The following is a 15,463-nucleotide window of genomic DNA, read 5'->3' as shown; positions in this document are numbered from 1 at the left end:
GAGGGCACGGCCCCGCCCCATCCGGCTCTCGCCGGATCCCGGACTCCACTCCGTTCCTCCAGCACGGCCCCGCCCCTTCCGGCTCTCGCCCGGTCCCCGCCCCACCCCACCCCTTCCGGCCCTAGCTCGGACAAAACCGCTTCTCGCGGGACTGGGCGGGAGGGTCCCGGGAGTTTGTAGTTTCCCCTCTGTGAGCTCTTATCCTTGGAAGAGAACGAGGCTCGGTGCAGGCTTGCACCAGGCCTGAGGACGCGCGTACTCGCCTCTTGCTCTGTCCGCCTTCCCTATCCTGACCCAAAGGCCAGGAAGAGAAGTTACGGGGCACTTAAGGTGACGCCACCGCCTTCCTCAACCAGCCGGCGGCTGATGGGAACGGTTCAGCTCAGACAAGGTTGAGCGTCTCAGCGGTCGACGCTGGGTGACCTTGGGGCGGGGTGACCTTTCAACCCCGCCTGATCGCTTGGCCTTTCCAACCGAGGAGAACTCATGGTTAAAAAGGCAAACACTCCCAAGTACATGTGTATTGGGGTGGAGGGGATTGTATCCCTCATGACCTATAGCCTACAACTCCTCTAAGCCCCCCTACTCCCACTGGAGCAAATATATCACGGTGTATGCGAAAAATTAAAGCAATAGCTGACGTTTATTGAGCGCTTACTGTGACAGGCACAGTAAAATACATTTTAAGCATCTCAAATATATTAATGTGCACAAGAGCCCTATGAGATAGAATCTATTAACACTGTCATTTTATAGGATATACCGAGACAGACGAGGAGCCTGGCTTGGATGGCAAGCAGTCCAGTATTAGGCCAGGGGATGTGTTCTGAAACTGCCTTCACTGTGTCCTCCCTTGTCTCTTCTTAGGTTGTTGGTTCTATTCAAAGTAGAAGTCACTTTGCTGACCACTAAGGATATTCCATCAAAACACTGAATACTGCCTCCCTTCTGCATTCTTTATATAGCCGTCCTTTCAAAGAGAAAACATCTCTGCTGGAATCCCACCACTGCAACCAATGGAATAAGCCGTGAATGTGGCTGGGGTCCCCAAGGGCAAAGATTAAAATAAAACCAGCCCTTGCTTAATTTAGGAATCTCAAGAGAAAAGTTGACTGCAACAGGTGGTGGAAGGAGGATTGGGCTCAGAGCCAAGGGCTGTTGGGAGAACCCTTAGTCATTTTTTTATGGATTCCAGGATGAAAGCAAACAAGGATCAGAAAGGAATTACTCATTTCATCTCTGCTCTAGTCCCTGTACCACACTTTGATTTGAAAAGACAACTCGGGGTGGCTCAAAAAAATACCAACTACAAAAGTTAAAATCTCACTAAGCTTCTGCTGTTGCCCACTTGAAATCTGATTAGAAATCTGATTAAGTGGTAGAAAATCCACAAGGTTCACTCCATCCCCACTGCAGAGAGGTACTGACCGTCCCACCATTTGTCTGTGGCCCACCAAGTATTATCAACATGTAGACACAAAGCTGTAAGCACATGATTTTACTTAACTATTGACTCAACCTTTTAAATGGCAGCCAAATGCTACTCCTCGGGGAATCTCACCTTCAGTACTCACAGACAGCTTGTGAAAACAGTAACTGTAAAGCCAGAGTGGCTTTATTGTTGGAAACCAGATAAGGAACAGGCACTCACACAGACCGCAGTGTGGTCAGCTCTCAGTGGAGCCTTCTGCTCCCAGTTCTCTACGCACCAAGTAACTACTGATCAGGCAACCCCTGGTTGAAATTCTGCCAAGTTTTGCTTCACTCTTCTAGTTCAATCTGAACCTCTGAATTTAAGGTGCTCTATGTTATGTTATCAAGGAACATTATAAATAACAGCAGTTAAAAAATCTCACAAGGAAGTATGATGCTAGTCAGTATTTAAACGTATCGCAGCAAATTTATTCTTTCAGAACAAAAGACTGGACCCTGCTCTTCTCAGCTGTCAACTCTGACGAAGGGGAAGAATTTTTGTCTTCAACAGCCTGTATCCCTCTCCTTATTTGCTCTTCATCCTCTCTAACATCATCACTGGTCAAATACCAAGACCACAGGTGGCTAATTAAAATACTGCCACACATTAAGTAGAAACATGTACACCAAATTTTACTATGCGTATTAATAAATATTCTTTATTTTAAATTTTGCACATTGCGCTTTAACATTACATCCAAACATTTCGCAAGTGGATGTCTACTTTGTAAAACCATATATTCAGCTCATTGTCATTTCTGTACAGAAGTATAAGTACAACATTACTTTTTGCCACTAAGTTGCTTTTTAGTAAGTCTCACAGGAAGAGAAACATTTAATGAAAAGAGATGGCTTAAATCATATGGCAGGCCTGCGCAGCCACACAACTAAAGACACAAGCCTGAAGAAAGAACAAACTAATGAGGTTACCTCCACCGTCTCCCAAAACAAGAAAGAATCACATTGATTTAAGATAAAATTTTGCCATAAGTCACTAAAATTAAAGAGTTTTTTTGAAAGAGAAGGCGCAGTAGTCATCTTGAGTGTTTCATTGAAAGACAGAGCTATTTTATTTATTTAATTTGCTCCAGCCGTTGTCAACCAGCCACTACAAATGGGCCTCTTGTGATCATTTAAGCGGCAGTATTTATTAAATTTCTCCTTCAGATGCTGTCGGTATTGTTCTCTATTGCTGTAGAAAGACTGGTTATTAGCCATAAATGACTGTATTTCATCTTGTGAGATAAAGATTTCCTCATCTGAAGTACATTCAGACTCATCCTGCAAATTAAAGCAGTAGTTAAGACTATGACTTAAATGAAGAATGCAAAATGCTATCCTAATAGAAGACAGCTAAAAACTAAAGCAGGCTAGTTTTTAGTTTTAATTCAGTCACATAAAGGCTTTAAATAGAATGTTTACAGGATAACAAAATGTCATTCTGCCTTGGAAAGTACTAAGTAAGAATAAAATGCAACTCAACTTGATTTAAAACTCGATCTATAATTTGTCCTAGAAGCCTACAAGCAGACTACTAACACACCTTAGCCTTAAAAAGTGATTAATTAGAGATGGTTATAAATAGCTTCCAAATTTTAAATAATCTGACTTTTCTCTGGCTGGTTCTATGTTGAAACATTTATCTCCACAAGTTAGGTAAAATATAACCTTTTTAAAACTTATGAAATATACAGTATCACCAATAAACTTTACAACTATATAAAAAAGAAAAAAGCTAGCATTCTAAAGGATTTGTTTCCCTTGGAATCCTGTGATGACTACAGGAAAGATGCCACCCTTTTCTTTCCTTGCCCCTCCTGCAAATTCCACACGAACTATGCCCTGGGTTGCTTGGAATCAGGTATAATTCATCTAAAGTATAAAGACTGCAAATCAATTATAAAAGATGTCCCAAGTTCAGTTAGGCTTTTATCCTACATGACATGAAGGTTACATGAAGGAAGTAACCCGGAAAATGGACTCTAGTTCAGATTCTATATACTTTCCTGGTCTGGAAGGTTGGCTACCATTAATTAGCACTCAGAAAGGTAGCTTGCTTATAACAATCCCCACCAAGGAGTCAGACTCTTAGACTTGATGCCAACTCTCTGTACCTCTCCCAAATAGGCTCTTCTACCTTTGAGACAAAGGAGGACAAGGAAATGTGCTCCAGAACAGTTACACAGTGGAAGGGCAGGAATGAAGTCACCAAAAAATAATAAAATACTGCTTAAGAGCCTCCTCCCATTCCCAATGCGAAACCCTCAAATACTGTCTCCTCCCACATCTACCCATGAGCAATCAATTATCCACAAAAAGATATCATGGCTTACTTACAAGGAGTTCAACTAAGCTCTTGGCACCTTTTCCAGAATCAGGACCAAACGATGTTTCTGTGGGTTCTGCACACTGTGGTACGTTTTTCCTATGCTCAAACCAAGCCAGGGGCTGCCCGCCCTTTTCAGAGCTGCAGCAGCTTTCAGGATGTGCATCTTTGGTCTTGTCACGGTGAAACACTGTGTGCACGGTATTTCCTGAGGTCTCTCGAGTACCTGGATCTGTGATACAGCTTCCAAGCTTTTGGATCTGAAACCACAGCAAAAGTCTCTCTCAGGTAAAAAGGCAGGTGGTGGTTGTTTAGTTGTCAAGTCGTGTCTGACTCTTTGCAACCCCATGGACTGCAGCGCGCCAGGCTCCTCTGTCCATGGGATTTCTTAGACAAGAATACTGGAGTGGGCTGCCATTTCCTTCTCCAGGGGAATCTTCCTAATCCAGGGATCGAACCCGAGTCTCCTGCCTGACAGGCAGGTTCTTTACCACTGAGCCAGGGAAGCCCCAAAAGGCAGAGCATAATAGCAATGACTCTTTTTTAAAGAAAAAATAAATGCCCTGAGAGTATGTTAAGATTTCACCAGGAATACAGAACAGCAGCAACAGCTGGCAGTTTCTAGGCATTTACTACACAGCGAACACTACACTTCCCAGGTGGCTCAGTGGCAGAGAATCCGCCTGCCAACACAAGAAACACAAGAGATAAGGGTTCAATCCTCCAGTCGGGAAGATCCCCTAGAGTAGAAAATGGCAACCCACTCCAGTACTCTTGCTTGGGAAATTCCATTAACAGAGGAGCCTGGTGGGCTACAGTCCAGGGCGGGTCACAAAAAGTCAGACACAACTGAGCACGCACACACAAACACTATGCTAACCCATCAATATAATCTCATTTAATCTTCACAGAATCTGATCTGACAGGGACTATTATCCCCATTTTACAGCAGGGAAAACAGATCAAGCAAACTGCTCAAGATCACGGAGCTAACATTAAAAACTACTGTGAAAAAAGGAATTGGATTTATGTCGCACACGGACTGTTGGACAAACAACCACACATCAGACACACATGCCTATAAAAATCACAGGATGAGTAACCAACGGAACTGCATAGGTATTCATTCTAAAAACAAAAAAGCCTAGAGACTAAGGTGTGTAGCGACTAAGCCACTCCAAGGAAAGGAGCAAAGGTTTAAGAATGACATTTTATGACACTTACATGTTCATCACATTTCAACATCTTGCTTTTCTTTTTCTTCTTTTTATTTTTTCCTTTGGTGCTGTTCTCTTCTGAATTTGCCCAACATTCAACACAACTATCACCATCATCCTCTTTGTCTTCACAGTGATGAACACAGGAGTCATCACCTGAAGAAATCAGTAGTTTTTTATTTATGTGCTTAACTCAGCCATGTAGCAGAAATAATTGGGAAGCTTAATCTGAACCTACCATGTTCGTCATGATTACAAATGCCTTCAGTGCAGGCGACGTCTGAACCCTCCCGAGAGCCTGTTTCACTCCCTTCCATGCTAGATGAATATCCACAATCACTACCATTACAGTGTGGCGATAAGCCTGAGAACAAATCGAGTGAGTTACTATTAACATGCCAATAAATATATTGAGACAAAGGATAACCCAAATGGGGACTACTTAAAAATTTCAAAACCAATGGCTTACTGAAAGTAAAAAGTACATTAAATAATGAAAATGTGACTGGAGACTTACGGTTTTTTATTTCATTATTGTTTAACAAATCAAATACCCTAAGTGTTTGACTAAATTATATGATATTCTTGGGTCTATAAAGCACTTCCTAACCTTTAGGTTACAGGCTCTCTAAAAGCTCTTGTATTTAAAAGAAAGAAAGAATAAACTTAAGAGTTAATATTTTTTAAACTGTTCACTTACCTTTCTTTATTTTAGGGGACCCCAAAAGATTGCCACTGGTAGGACAGGTACAGGATGTGTTTTCATTGGTAACAATTACTTCTACACAACTATTACCATCTTCAGTGCTGCCACAGGCTTTGCAGCTGTTTTCTATGAAGTCTGTTTCCTTTAAGGATTAATATTAAGAGATGGTAAAAATCTTTACCTCCATATGGCTATATTTTAATTTCCTCAACATTAACTAATTAGATAAAAATTAAAGAAAAAAAAAAAACTATTCTCATGAAGATCATTAATTCATTTAAAAACTAGGAATCAACTAGAACCAAGTCAAGACCTTAATGGTATCAGGAAAGTCTAGGACAACTGTTCTCAAAAGTGTGGTCTGCTGGCTCCTGGGGTTCCCTAGGTCAAAACCACTTTCATCCTAACACTAAGATGTGATTTGCCTTTTTCATTGTCTTGACACTTACGCTGATGGTATAAAAGCAGTGGTGGGAAAAGCTGCTGGTACTTTAGCACAAACCAAGACAGAAGCAACCCAAGTGTGTACCAACAGTCACTGTACTCTTCACTTGTCAAGCATTCTCAGTGGAAATAAACAGAGATAAAAGGATATTTCACTTATAAATGTCTTTGACGCATGCAGCACTAAAAATATTAATTTTATTAAATACCAACTCATGAAGTAGAGATCTTTTTATTAGTCTGTGAGAAATGAGAAGAATGCTTAAAGCATTTTTGATGAATACCAATGTATGACTGTCTCAAGAAGTGCCTGTGCAACAGTTTGAGTTGCAAGTTAAACTAGCTAGAACACCAACTTCACTTGAAAGAGAGGGTAAGAGACAAACTGTGGTTATTCAGACTTGAATATTTAAAAGACATTTTCTCAAAAATAAATGAAGTCAGTCCAGCTCTTAAAAGAAAAAAACAGACAGTATTTGTTGTCACTGATAAAATTTAAACTTTCAAACTATAATTAGAATTTTGAAAACTTGTATATACAAGCACAATGAGATTGAAGCTTAAGACCTTTCTAATGGGAAGAACAGTGGTTTTAACATTGTTGTCTGATACTATGTAATGAAATGTCAGCATCTGGGGAGATGTGCCTACCTCAGTGAACCATTATGTTTTCAAATGACCAGTGCATGATGTTACAGAATCATGCATGAATAAAATCTGTTCAAACTGCTGATGGATTTTAAAAGTATGAAAGGTCACTTTAAGGTGTCAGGTTCCACACTATAAAAAATCTTACCACCTGTCAAGTTATAATGCCAAAGAAGAATATCCACAACTATCTAAAAAGGAATATTCCTCTCCCCTTTTCCTACCATATATGAGTGAAGTAAGACTTTATTCACATGCTTTGACCAAGCAACATATGCAAACAGACTGAATGCAGAAACAGATAAAGAGAATCTATCTGATTCCTTTTAAGCCAAATATTAAAGAGATTTGTAAAAATATAAAGTAAAGCCACCCTTCTCAAATTTTCCTAGAAAGCAGTTCTTTTTCAAAATATGTTATTCATGTTAACATTAAATAGGCTTATTATTTTTAAAAGAATTAACAAATAACTTTAAATTTCTCCACTGTAATTTCTAATACAATAAATGCTGATAAGTATAATTCACATAAACAAAAGCTCACTAGGCACCCTAATTTTTAAGAATGAAAAGAGATCCTGAGACCAAAAGTTGAGAACTGCTCTAGGTCATGCATGGAGATAACTTTTCACATTTGGGCTTTGATCTAACAGAATACTAAGGTCAGGTAGTAAGATACTACTAATTATTGAACATTGTCTTTATAAAACAAATGACATTAAAGAGGTTGTTATACAGACTACAGTAAGAAAAAAAGCCAACGTACAAGCCAGAGGAACCCATGTTCTGAGAAAGCACAGTGAAAGTGCTGAAATCTAGAAAAAAAGCCATATATTGTCAAGTCAATATTAAGGAATACTACCTTCTCTTGGCTTACTTCCTTTTCATCTGCTGTTTGTAAGGGAGTAGGGATATCACATACACATTTGTTTTTTCGTCTATTCTTCCGTTTCTGGCGCTTCTTCTCTTGCTTGAGTTCTCTTACTCGTTCCTCTTCTGAAAATTCTTCACAAAGTTGTTCCAATCGACTAATACCCTGTACTTTTTCCACAGTCATCTATTATAAAAAACAAAGCTGAGACTGAATACTGGCTCAAACTTCCCTTTATTCTCCAAGGAAATTCTCACTTGTTAATTTTAAATGATATCACACACACAGAAACTGGCATTTCATGCTGTAATTTTGTCCAGCAGTCCCCAAAAAGAATTTTAAATTTTAATACCTTAAATGATGACAGTCTTAAAATATCAGGAAATGAATGTACAACTAACTCCAATGGGAAAGGGAGACTTACACATACTCCAGTTTGAATCCAGAAATATTCTAGTTTTAAATTTCAGAATTTTAACACAACAAAGTAAACATTCATCCTATTTCTTCATACAATGAGAACACTATTTAACCTGATTAAATGATCTAGTTTCTGAAGACACAAATATACAAAGAGAAAGGAATAAGAAATCTTTTCGGCAAAAACAAACACACATCTCCTCAGACTCCCCAGAACAATGTTTAAAGTCCAAGGATAGGCTTTTGAAAAAGAGTTTATAGTTCACATACCATTCTCAAAAGGGACAGGTGACCAGTTAAACAGTTATGACCCTGCCCTAGACTACAACAGAATATTCACTAGCCAAAAATTTATATTCTACAGAGCATAACTGAAAAAAGATATTACTAAATCACAACACAAAACCCAATACCAGCATTATAAAGAGCCTTCAGTGTGCTTCTAAAAAGTAGCTCTCATATCATGGCATTCAGACAGCATTTACTTCATATTACTGGAAAGAAGCAGGCAAACTGGGACTCATTAAATGTTTCTAATTTTGATGCTTATTTTTGGGCTGCTTTTAACTTGCCAATAGCTATGTTTCATAGCAGCTTCTCATTAAATAATCGTCAATTTCAGTTCTCTACTCTGAAAATGTCTAAAAAAATCAAGGCTGGCAGTGTGACAGGTTTAAAAAACAAAGAAAAATCCACAAACTTGTTCTAAATTCCAGTTCTCCAGCCAACTCCTCTCCTAACCCTCCAGAGCCATGACCAGCGGATCACAGCTCTCTAAGGCAAGGTGAGAGCAGCAATTAACATTAAGATTCAGTCCACAGTTCACAACTCCCGTGGTGGTCCAGTGGATAAGAATCGGCCTGCGAACGCAGCGGACATGGGTTTGATCCCTGGTCTGGGAAGATTCCACATGCGGCAGGGCAGATAAGCCCATGCACCACAACCACTGAGCCCGCACCCTAGAGACCCAGAGACCCAACTACTGAACCTGCAGGCTGCAACCACTGAAGCCCATGCACCTAGAGCCTGTGCTGTGCGACAAGAGAAGCTACCACAGTGAGAAGGCCACAAGAAAAAAGCCCTCATGTAGCAAAGAGACCCAGTACAATCAAGAAATAATTAAAAAAAAAAAAAAAAAAGATTCCATCTAATAACTAAGCAGTCCAGACACTGAAGCAGTCCACTGTTCTTACCTCAAAACTCTTGCGTAAAGCATCAACACCAAGATAGAAAAGCATCTGCCATGTCTGCTCTTCTGCCCGCAGTTTTTGCCAGATTCGATGCAGTCTTTCATAAAGATGAATTCCCAAGCAGGTCAGAACTTCTTCTTGAGCTATATCTATTGTCTTAGCATGCCTTTCTCTTCTCCTGTAAAGAAGAATAAATCACACATGTTTCCTACAACTCTTAAGCTGAAACAGTAAGAGATTGATAACACCTCTCTGCAGGTTCAGGTTTTAAACATAATCTGCATATCTAGTAAACAAACTAATAACAAGACATTTATACATTCAAACTCAACATATATATAAATACACAAGCACACATGTATATTACCAATGCAAAATACACATGCAAGTAGAACTTAGTCCTAATACTGCTAAAAAGAAGGTAATTCAGGAACTGGCCCTAAAGAAATGTTTTTGGGGGCACAAAGACGTCACATATTTAAGTGTCCAGCTCATAGCAGGCATGACAGTTCACCTTCCAATTATACCAAATGCCTACTTGGTTTTTGTTCTTTTTGATGGGGAATGGAGAAAGACAATGCCAAAGTGATTCAATCCCGGGCAAAAGCCCTCTAGGCTAGTCTTCACTAGAAATGATCACCAACTTCAGTGACAGAAGTGGTGTTTGTATTCTAAATGCCTAGCAGAAAACAGGCACTCAAATGACAGCTAATACACAAAACAGAGGGGGAGTGGGTTCAATGTATTCTGTGAACAATTTTTCCTGACTTTTACAACAAAGCCAGAGATAAAATTTTAGGTTCCTCTGTAATTTAATAATAACATCCACAGTTCATGAATTACATTCAGTGAAGTATTTCTTAAACCCCTGTTGCAAAGATCTTGTTTCCTATGCAAAAACCATCATTATAAACAAAATTTAAACATGGAAATGCATGGATGGAGGGGAGGAAAAAATCCCTTCTAATCATTTTCAAGTGAAAATGATAAGCTATAATAATAAAAGCCAAAAAAAGCCGGAATTCCTACTTCAAGCAACAATAAGCAGACAATGGATCAATACTTTCTCCCTTTTTTTACTCAACTAAATGCATATTTAAAAAAAAGCAAAATCTGTACAGGCACACTTTAATTTACACACATATGTACTGAGGCAGAAGGATAAAATGAAGCAAAGCGCTAGATAGCCCATTCTAGCAAATTACATACTCATACCCTCCTGCGAACTCTGGCTCAGCACGACCCAGAAGATGTGCAATGAAGTCTGTCTCACAGCAAACATGAATGTGTCGCTCGTGTGGACAGCACCGCAAGCCTTCATAAAGTGCAGCACAGTAGCCCTTCTCTTTGCTGCAATCAAGTTCACCAATAAGGATATTATAGGCTCGCAGGACTTTATTTTTGCAATCAGTACAAAACCTGTTGAAAAGAAAAATTTCAAAATTAAGAACTGGCTGTGTAATTATTTCATGAGGTATTTAACAGTTTACTAGACAATGACACTCCCCTCCCATATTGAGTATTAAAAAAAGCCTCCACACACTGAAGTCATACACATATAAGGTAAATACACATTTAGGGATTACACAGCTATAGCTAGTTCTCCACTTGCAAATGCTTTTTAAACTAGAGAAACACATGGGCCTAAAAGAATGAAGCAGATAAATATCTGTTAGTTCATAAAATACATGCCCAGAAGATATTAGTTGCCAAGGACTATGTATCGTCACTTCACGAGCTATCTGTGCAGGTCAGAAATAGAACAACAGAGGCTACCAACCAATGACTCTAGGATCCCTCTCCTTTCAGTCTCTGAAAATAGTTGGTATCTTCAACCAGTAAAGTGTTAGTTGCTCAGTCGTGCCCGACTCTTTGTTACCCCATGGACTGCAGCCCACCAGGCTCCTCGGTCCATGAGATTTTCCAGGCAAGGATATTGGAGTGGGTTGCCATTTCCTTCTCCAGGGGATCTTCCTAACTCAGGGATTGAACCCGGGTCTCCTGCACTGCAGGCAGATTCTTTACTGACTGAGCTACAAGGGAAGCCCTTCAACCAGTAAACCTTGATTCAAATGTTGACATTTTAATAAATACATCACCAACTAAGTATTAATATGTAGGGTGGGGAGGGCAAGAAGAATAGGAAAGTGGTACATGTATTTTTAGTTTACTGGTAATTTCCTAAATGTCAAATTCTTTCTTCCACACACACAAAAAAGTATGTTTCTCAACACACACATAAATAATATATACAACATATATGTAGAAATGTGGTTTCAACTTAAGTGTACTGAGAGAGTTGGACTGTGAAGAAGGCTGAGTGCCGAAGAATTAATGCTTTTGAACTGTGGTGTTGGAGAAGACTCTTGAGAGTCCCTTGGACTGCAAGGAGATCCAACCAGTCCATTCTGAAGGAGATCAGCCCTGGGATTTCTTTGGAAGGAATGATGCTAAAGCTGAAACTCCACTACTTTGGCCACCTCATGCGAAGAGTTGACTCATTGGAAAAGACTCTGATGCTGGGAGGGATTGGGGGCAGGAGGAGAAGGGGACGACAGAGGATGAGATGGCTGGATGGCATCACTGACTCGATGGACATGAGTCTGAGTGAACTCCGGTAGCTGGTGATGGAAAGGGAGGCCTGGCGTGCTGTGATTCATGGGGTTGCAAAGAGTCGGACACGACTGAGCGACTGAACTGAACTAAATGCGGTAAAAGTGTAGAAGAGCATGTGAAGTAGAAGGATAACACTATTTTCTTCTAGAAACCAAACATCATTCAATCAGAAAAGAAAAAATAAGAGTCTGGTCTATTTTTGAATTCCTAAAATAAGGAAGAATTCGGTCAGGCTCACAATATTAGTAATTGGCTCTCTGAGAAGATTGGCTGTGATGGAATGAGGAAATTTTGCTCTCTATGATTTAAATTTATCTATCCAGGTGAGCTTATCTACTCCCACAGCGGTTCCCGTCAACATATCAACTCCACAGCTCCGCTCAAGGCTCTGTCCTTGCCTGAAGGCCAGACCCATGCTGAAAAATGTGGGACAATATAGATGTCCAAAACCAAGGGCAACACAGTCCCCTTCCTATGTTACCTTCCATAGGTGTGAAGAAATCACCATTTACACAGTCACCCAGGATGGAACCTCAGGTAATTCCAACTCCTTAGTTAACTGCAACTCCTGCTTTTAGGGGTGGAGCCAATTGGTATCAACTCTTTCTTACACTGAGGAAGGTTACTTCTTTTCAACTCCCTCTGCCCTGTTTTAAATTGCCTAGTCAATTAAAAAAAAAAAAATGCTTCCTAATACATTTCCCTGCTTCCACTCTTACTAGCTCTAATGCAGCTCTCATACCAAAATAATTTTTTAAAACATCTCATTACCTCACTCTCAGCTTAAAAACCTCCCCACCATCTACAAATAAAGTTCAAACTTGTTAAGGCCTCAGGTGCTTTCTTCTCTTACCCAACCTACTATTTCCAGACTTTTTCCCAAGACCTGCCTCTCCCTTCATGGTCCCTCTACACTGCCCTGCCCCCGTACATATACAATATATACAAATGGACTACTTCCGTTTTTCTTTAATTGAAGTATAGCTGATGTATGATGTTGTGTTAGTTTCTGGTGTATACCACAGTGATTCAGATACACACACAGACACACACACAGGTTCTTTCCCATAGTCTTTTCCATAATGGTTTATTACAGAATATTGAATATAGTTCCTGTGCTATATATACAGTAGGATCTTGTTGTTTATCTATTTTATACATAGCAATGTGTGTACCTGCTAATCCCAAACTCCTAATTTATCCCTCCCCTGTTTTCTTCCCCCTCTGGTAACCATAAGCTGGTTTTCTATGTCTGTGAGTCCGTTTCTGTTTTGTAAGTAAGTTGATTTGTATCATATTTTAGATTCCACATATAAGTGATATCATATGGAATTTGCCTTTGTGATTTACTTCACTTAATGTGATAATTTCTGGGGTTTCCCAGGTGGCTCTGTGGTGAAGAATCCACCTGCTAATGCAGGAGACACAAGAGATGCAGGTTTGATCACCAAGTCGGAAAGATCCCGTGGAGGAGGAAAATGGTAACCCACTTCAGTATTTTTGCCTAGAAAATTCCATGGACAGAGGAGCCTGGCCACAGAGAGTCAGACAAAACTGAGCAACTAAGCACAGAACATGATCATCTCCAGGTCCATCCATGCTGCTACAAATGGCATTATTTTGGTCTTTCTTCTGGCTGAGCAGTACTCCACTGTGTGCATGCATGGGCACACGCATCATCTCCCTAATCCACTCACCTGTCAATGAACATTTAGGTCGCTTCCATGGACAATGGATTACTTTGTACATAACTGATGCGTCCCTACTACAAAGTCTTTTTTTGCTTCTGCTTCCTCCCCACTCCCCTCCACATCCATCTCCATTTGCCTAAATCATACCCATCCTTAAAAAAGCCTCTTGCAATTTCCATAACTAAAATTCAACCTTCCTGTATTCCCATTATCTCTGACTTACACTTATCATTATAGCATTTACCCTTACAATGTCATACAATTATTTTGTTATGCACATCTTTTTGACCCAATAGCAGATAACTCTGTTTCTTGAAATGAATATTTGTTAAAACAGAAGCTCTAAGCCCACTTTGTAAACAGATGCAATCATGTTGGCAAGTAAAGTTAAATCACTGTTTCACTAACAGTTAAAAAAGAGACACAGAAATATACAAAAATTAATTCAAAATGTGTTAAAGACCTAAATATTAAGACCTGAAACTGTAAAACTGTTAGAGAACATGTAACAATGGAATAGGTGATGACTTCTCGCATATGGAATCAAAAGCACAAGGAACAAAATAAAAAAGACAAATGAGACTGCATCAAACCTAAAAACTTCTGTGCAGTAAAGGAAACAACAGAGTGAAGGCCAACCTATGGAACAGAGAAAGTATTTACAGACCACACACTGGACAAGGGGTTAATGTACAGAATAAGGCACTCTCACAATTCAATAACAGACAAAAAAAAAGTAGGATTAAAAAGTGGACAAAGGACATGAACAGACACTTCAAAGAGAGGCTAGTAAGTACATGATAAAATGCTCAACATCACTAATCATCAGGGAGATGCTAATCAAAACCACATGAGATCACCTCAAGCCCACTGTATGGCCACTATCAAAAATTAGAAAAGAGAGACTTCCCTGGTGGCTCGGCAGCTAAGACTGCACTCCCAATGCAGGGAGCCCAGGTTCAATCCCTGGTCTGGGAACCAGATTTCACACACCACAACTAGAGTTCACAGGCTCCAACTAAAGAGCCCTAATGCCGCAATGAAGACTGAAGACCCCAAGTGCATCAACTAAGACCCAGCACAACCAAATATATATATATATATATATATATATATATATTTTTTTTTTTTAATTAGAAAATAACAAGTGTTGTCAAGGATCTGGAACACAACCAAATATATATATATATATATATATTTTTTTTTTTTTTTTTTTTTAATTAGAAAATAACAAGTGTTGTCAAGGATCTGGAAATACTGGAACCCTTCCTTGCACACTGTTGACAAGATTATAAAGTGGCTGCCAGCATGGCAAATAGTATAGCATTTCCTTAAAAAATTAAGAATAGAATTACCATATAATCCAGCAATCCCAATTCTGGGAACACATACAAAAGAATTAAAAACGGAATCTCCAAGAGCTTTTGGCACACATCCATGTTCACTACAGCATTTTTCACAAAAGCCAATATGTGAGAACAACCTAAATGTCCACTGATAGATGGACACAGTGTATACATACAATGGGACATTATTCATCCTTAAAAAGAGATAATTCTGTCATGTGTTAAAACATGGGTAAACCTTGAGGACATTATGCTAAGTGAAACAAGCTAAACACAAAAGACAAATATGGCATGATTCCACCTATATGAGTTATATGAAGTAACTGAACTCAAACAGAAAACAGAACGGTGGCTGGCAGGAGGTGCAGGGAGACGGAAACGAGGAGTTTTTAGTCAATAGGTGGGTTTAGCTTCAGTCACACAAGATGAAAAAGTTCTAGAGATCCAGTGCACAATAGCTAGTAAATAGTTGACAGTACTGTGCTATACACTTAAAAACTGTTAAGAAGTAAACGC

The 15,463-nt window shown here is 39.4% G+C and overlaps 1 protein-coding gene across 8 annotated transcripts in view; it reads right to left on the bottom strand.

The window, feature by feature from the left end:
• Nucleotides 1-2,104: 2,104 nt before the first annotated feature.
• Nucleotides 2,105-15,463, bottom strand: part of GGNBP2 (gametogenetin binding protein 2) — a 33,252-nt gene continuing 19,893 nt past the window's right edge. For 4 of the 8 annotated variants that reach the window (XM_027516781.1, XM_027516785.1, XM_027516780.1 and 1 more), the window contains 8 exons: nt 10,504-10,713; nt 9,298-9,472; nt 7,676-7,870; nt 5,717-5,864; nt 5,255-5,380; nt 5,024-5,172; nt 3,811-4,059; nt 2,105-2,754 (listed from right to left, as the gene is read on the bottom strand). In XM_027516781.1, the coding sequence (XP_027372582.1) occupies nt 2,551-2,754; nt 3,811-4,059; nt 5,024-5,172; nt 5,255-5,380; nt 5,717-5,864; nt 7,676-7,870; nt 9,298-9,472; nt 10,504-10,713 (1,456 nt within the window). In that variant the 3' untranslated portion in view covers nt 2,105-2,550. The remainder of the gene's footprint in view (nt 2,755-3,810; nt 4,060-5,023; nt 5,173-5,254; nt 5,381-5,716; nt 5,865-7,675; nt 7,871-9,297; nt 9,473-10,503; nt 10,714-15,463) is intronic. The other 4 variants (XM_027516788.1, XM_027516787.1, XM_027516782.1 and 1 more) reach the window with 2 other exon arrangements.

The sequence above is a fragment of the Bos indicus x Bos taurus genome, chromosome 19 (assembly GCF_003369695.1).
Source record: "Bos indicus x Bos taurus breed Angus x Brahman F1 hybrid chromosome 19, Bos_hybrid_MaternalHap_v2.0, whole genome shotgun sequence".
Taxonomy (NCBI): domain Eukaryota; kingdom Metazoa; phylum Chordata; class Mammalia; order Artiodactyla; family Bovidae; genus Bos; species Bos indicus x Bos taurus.
This window is presented reverse-complemented; position numbering and strand designations above follow the sequence as displayed.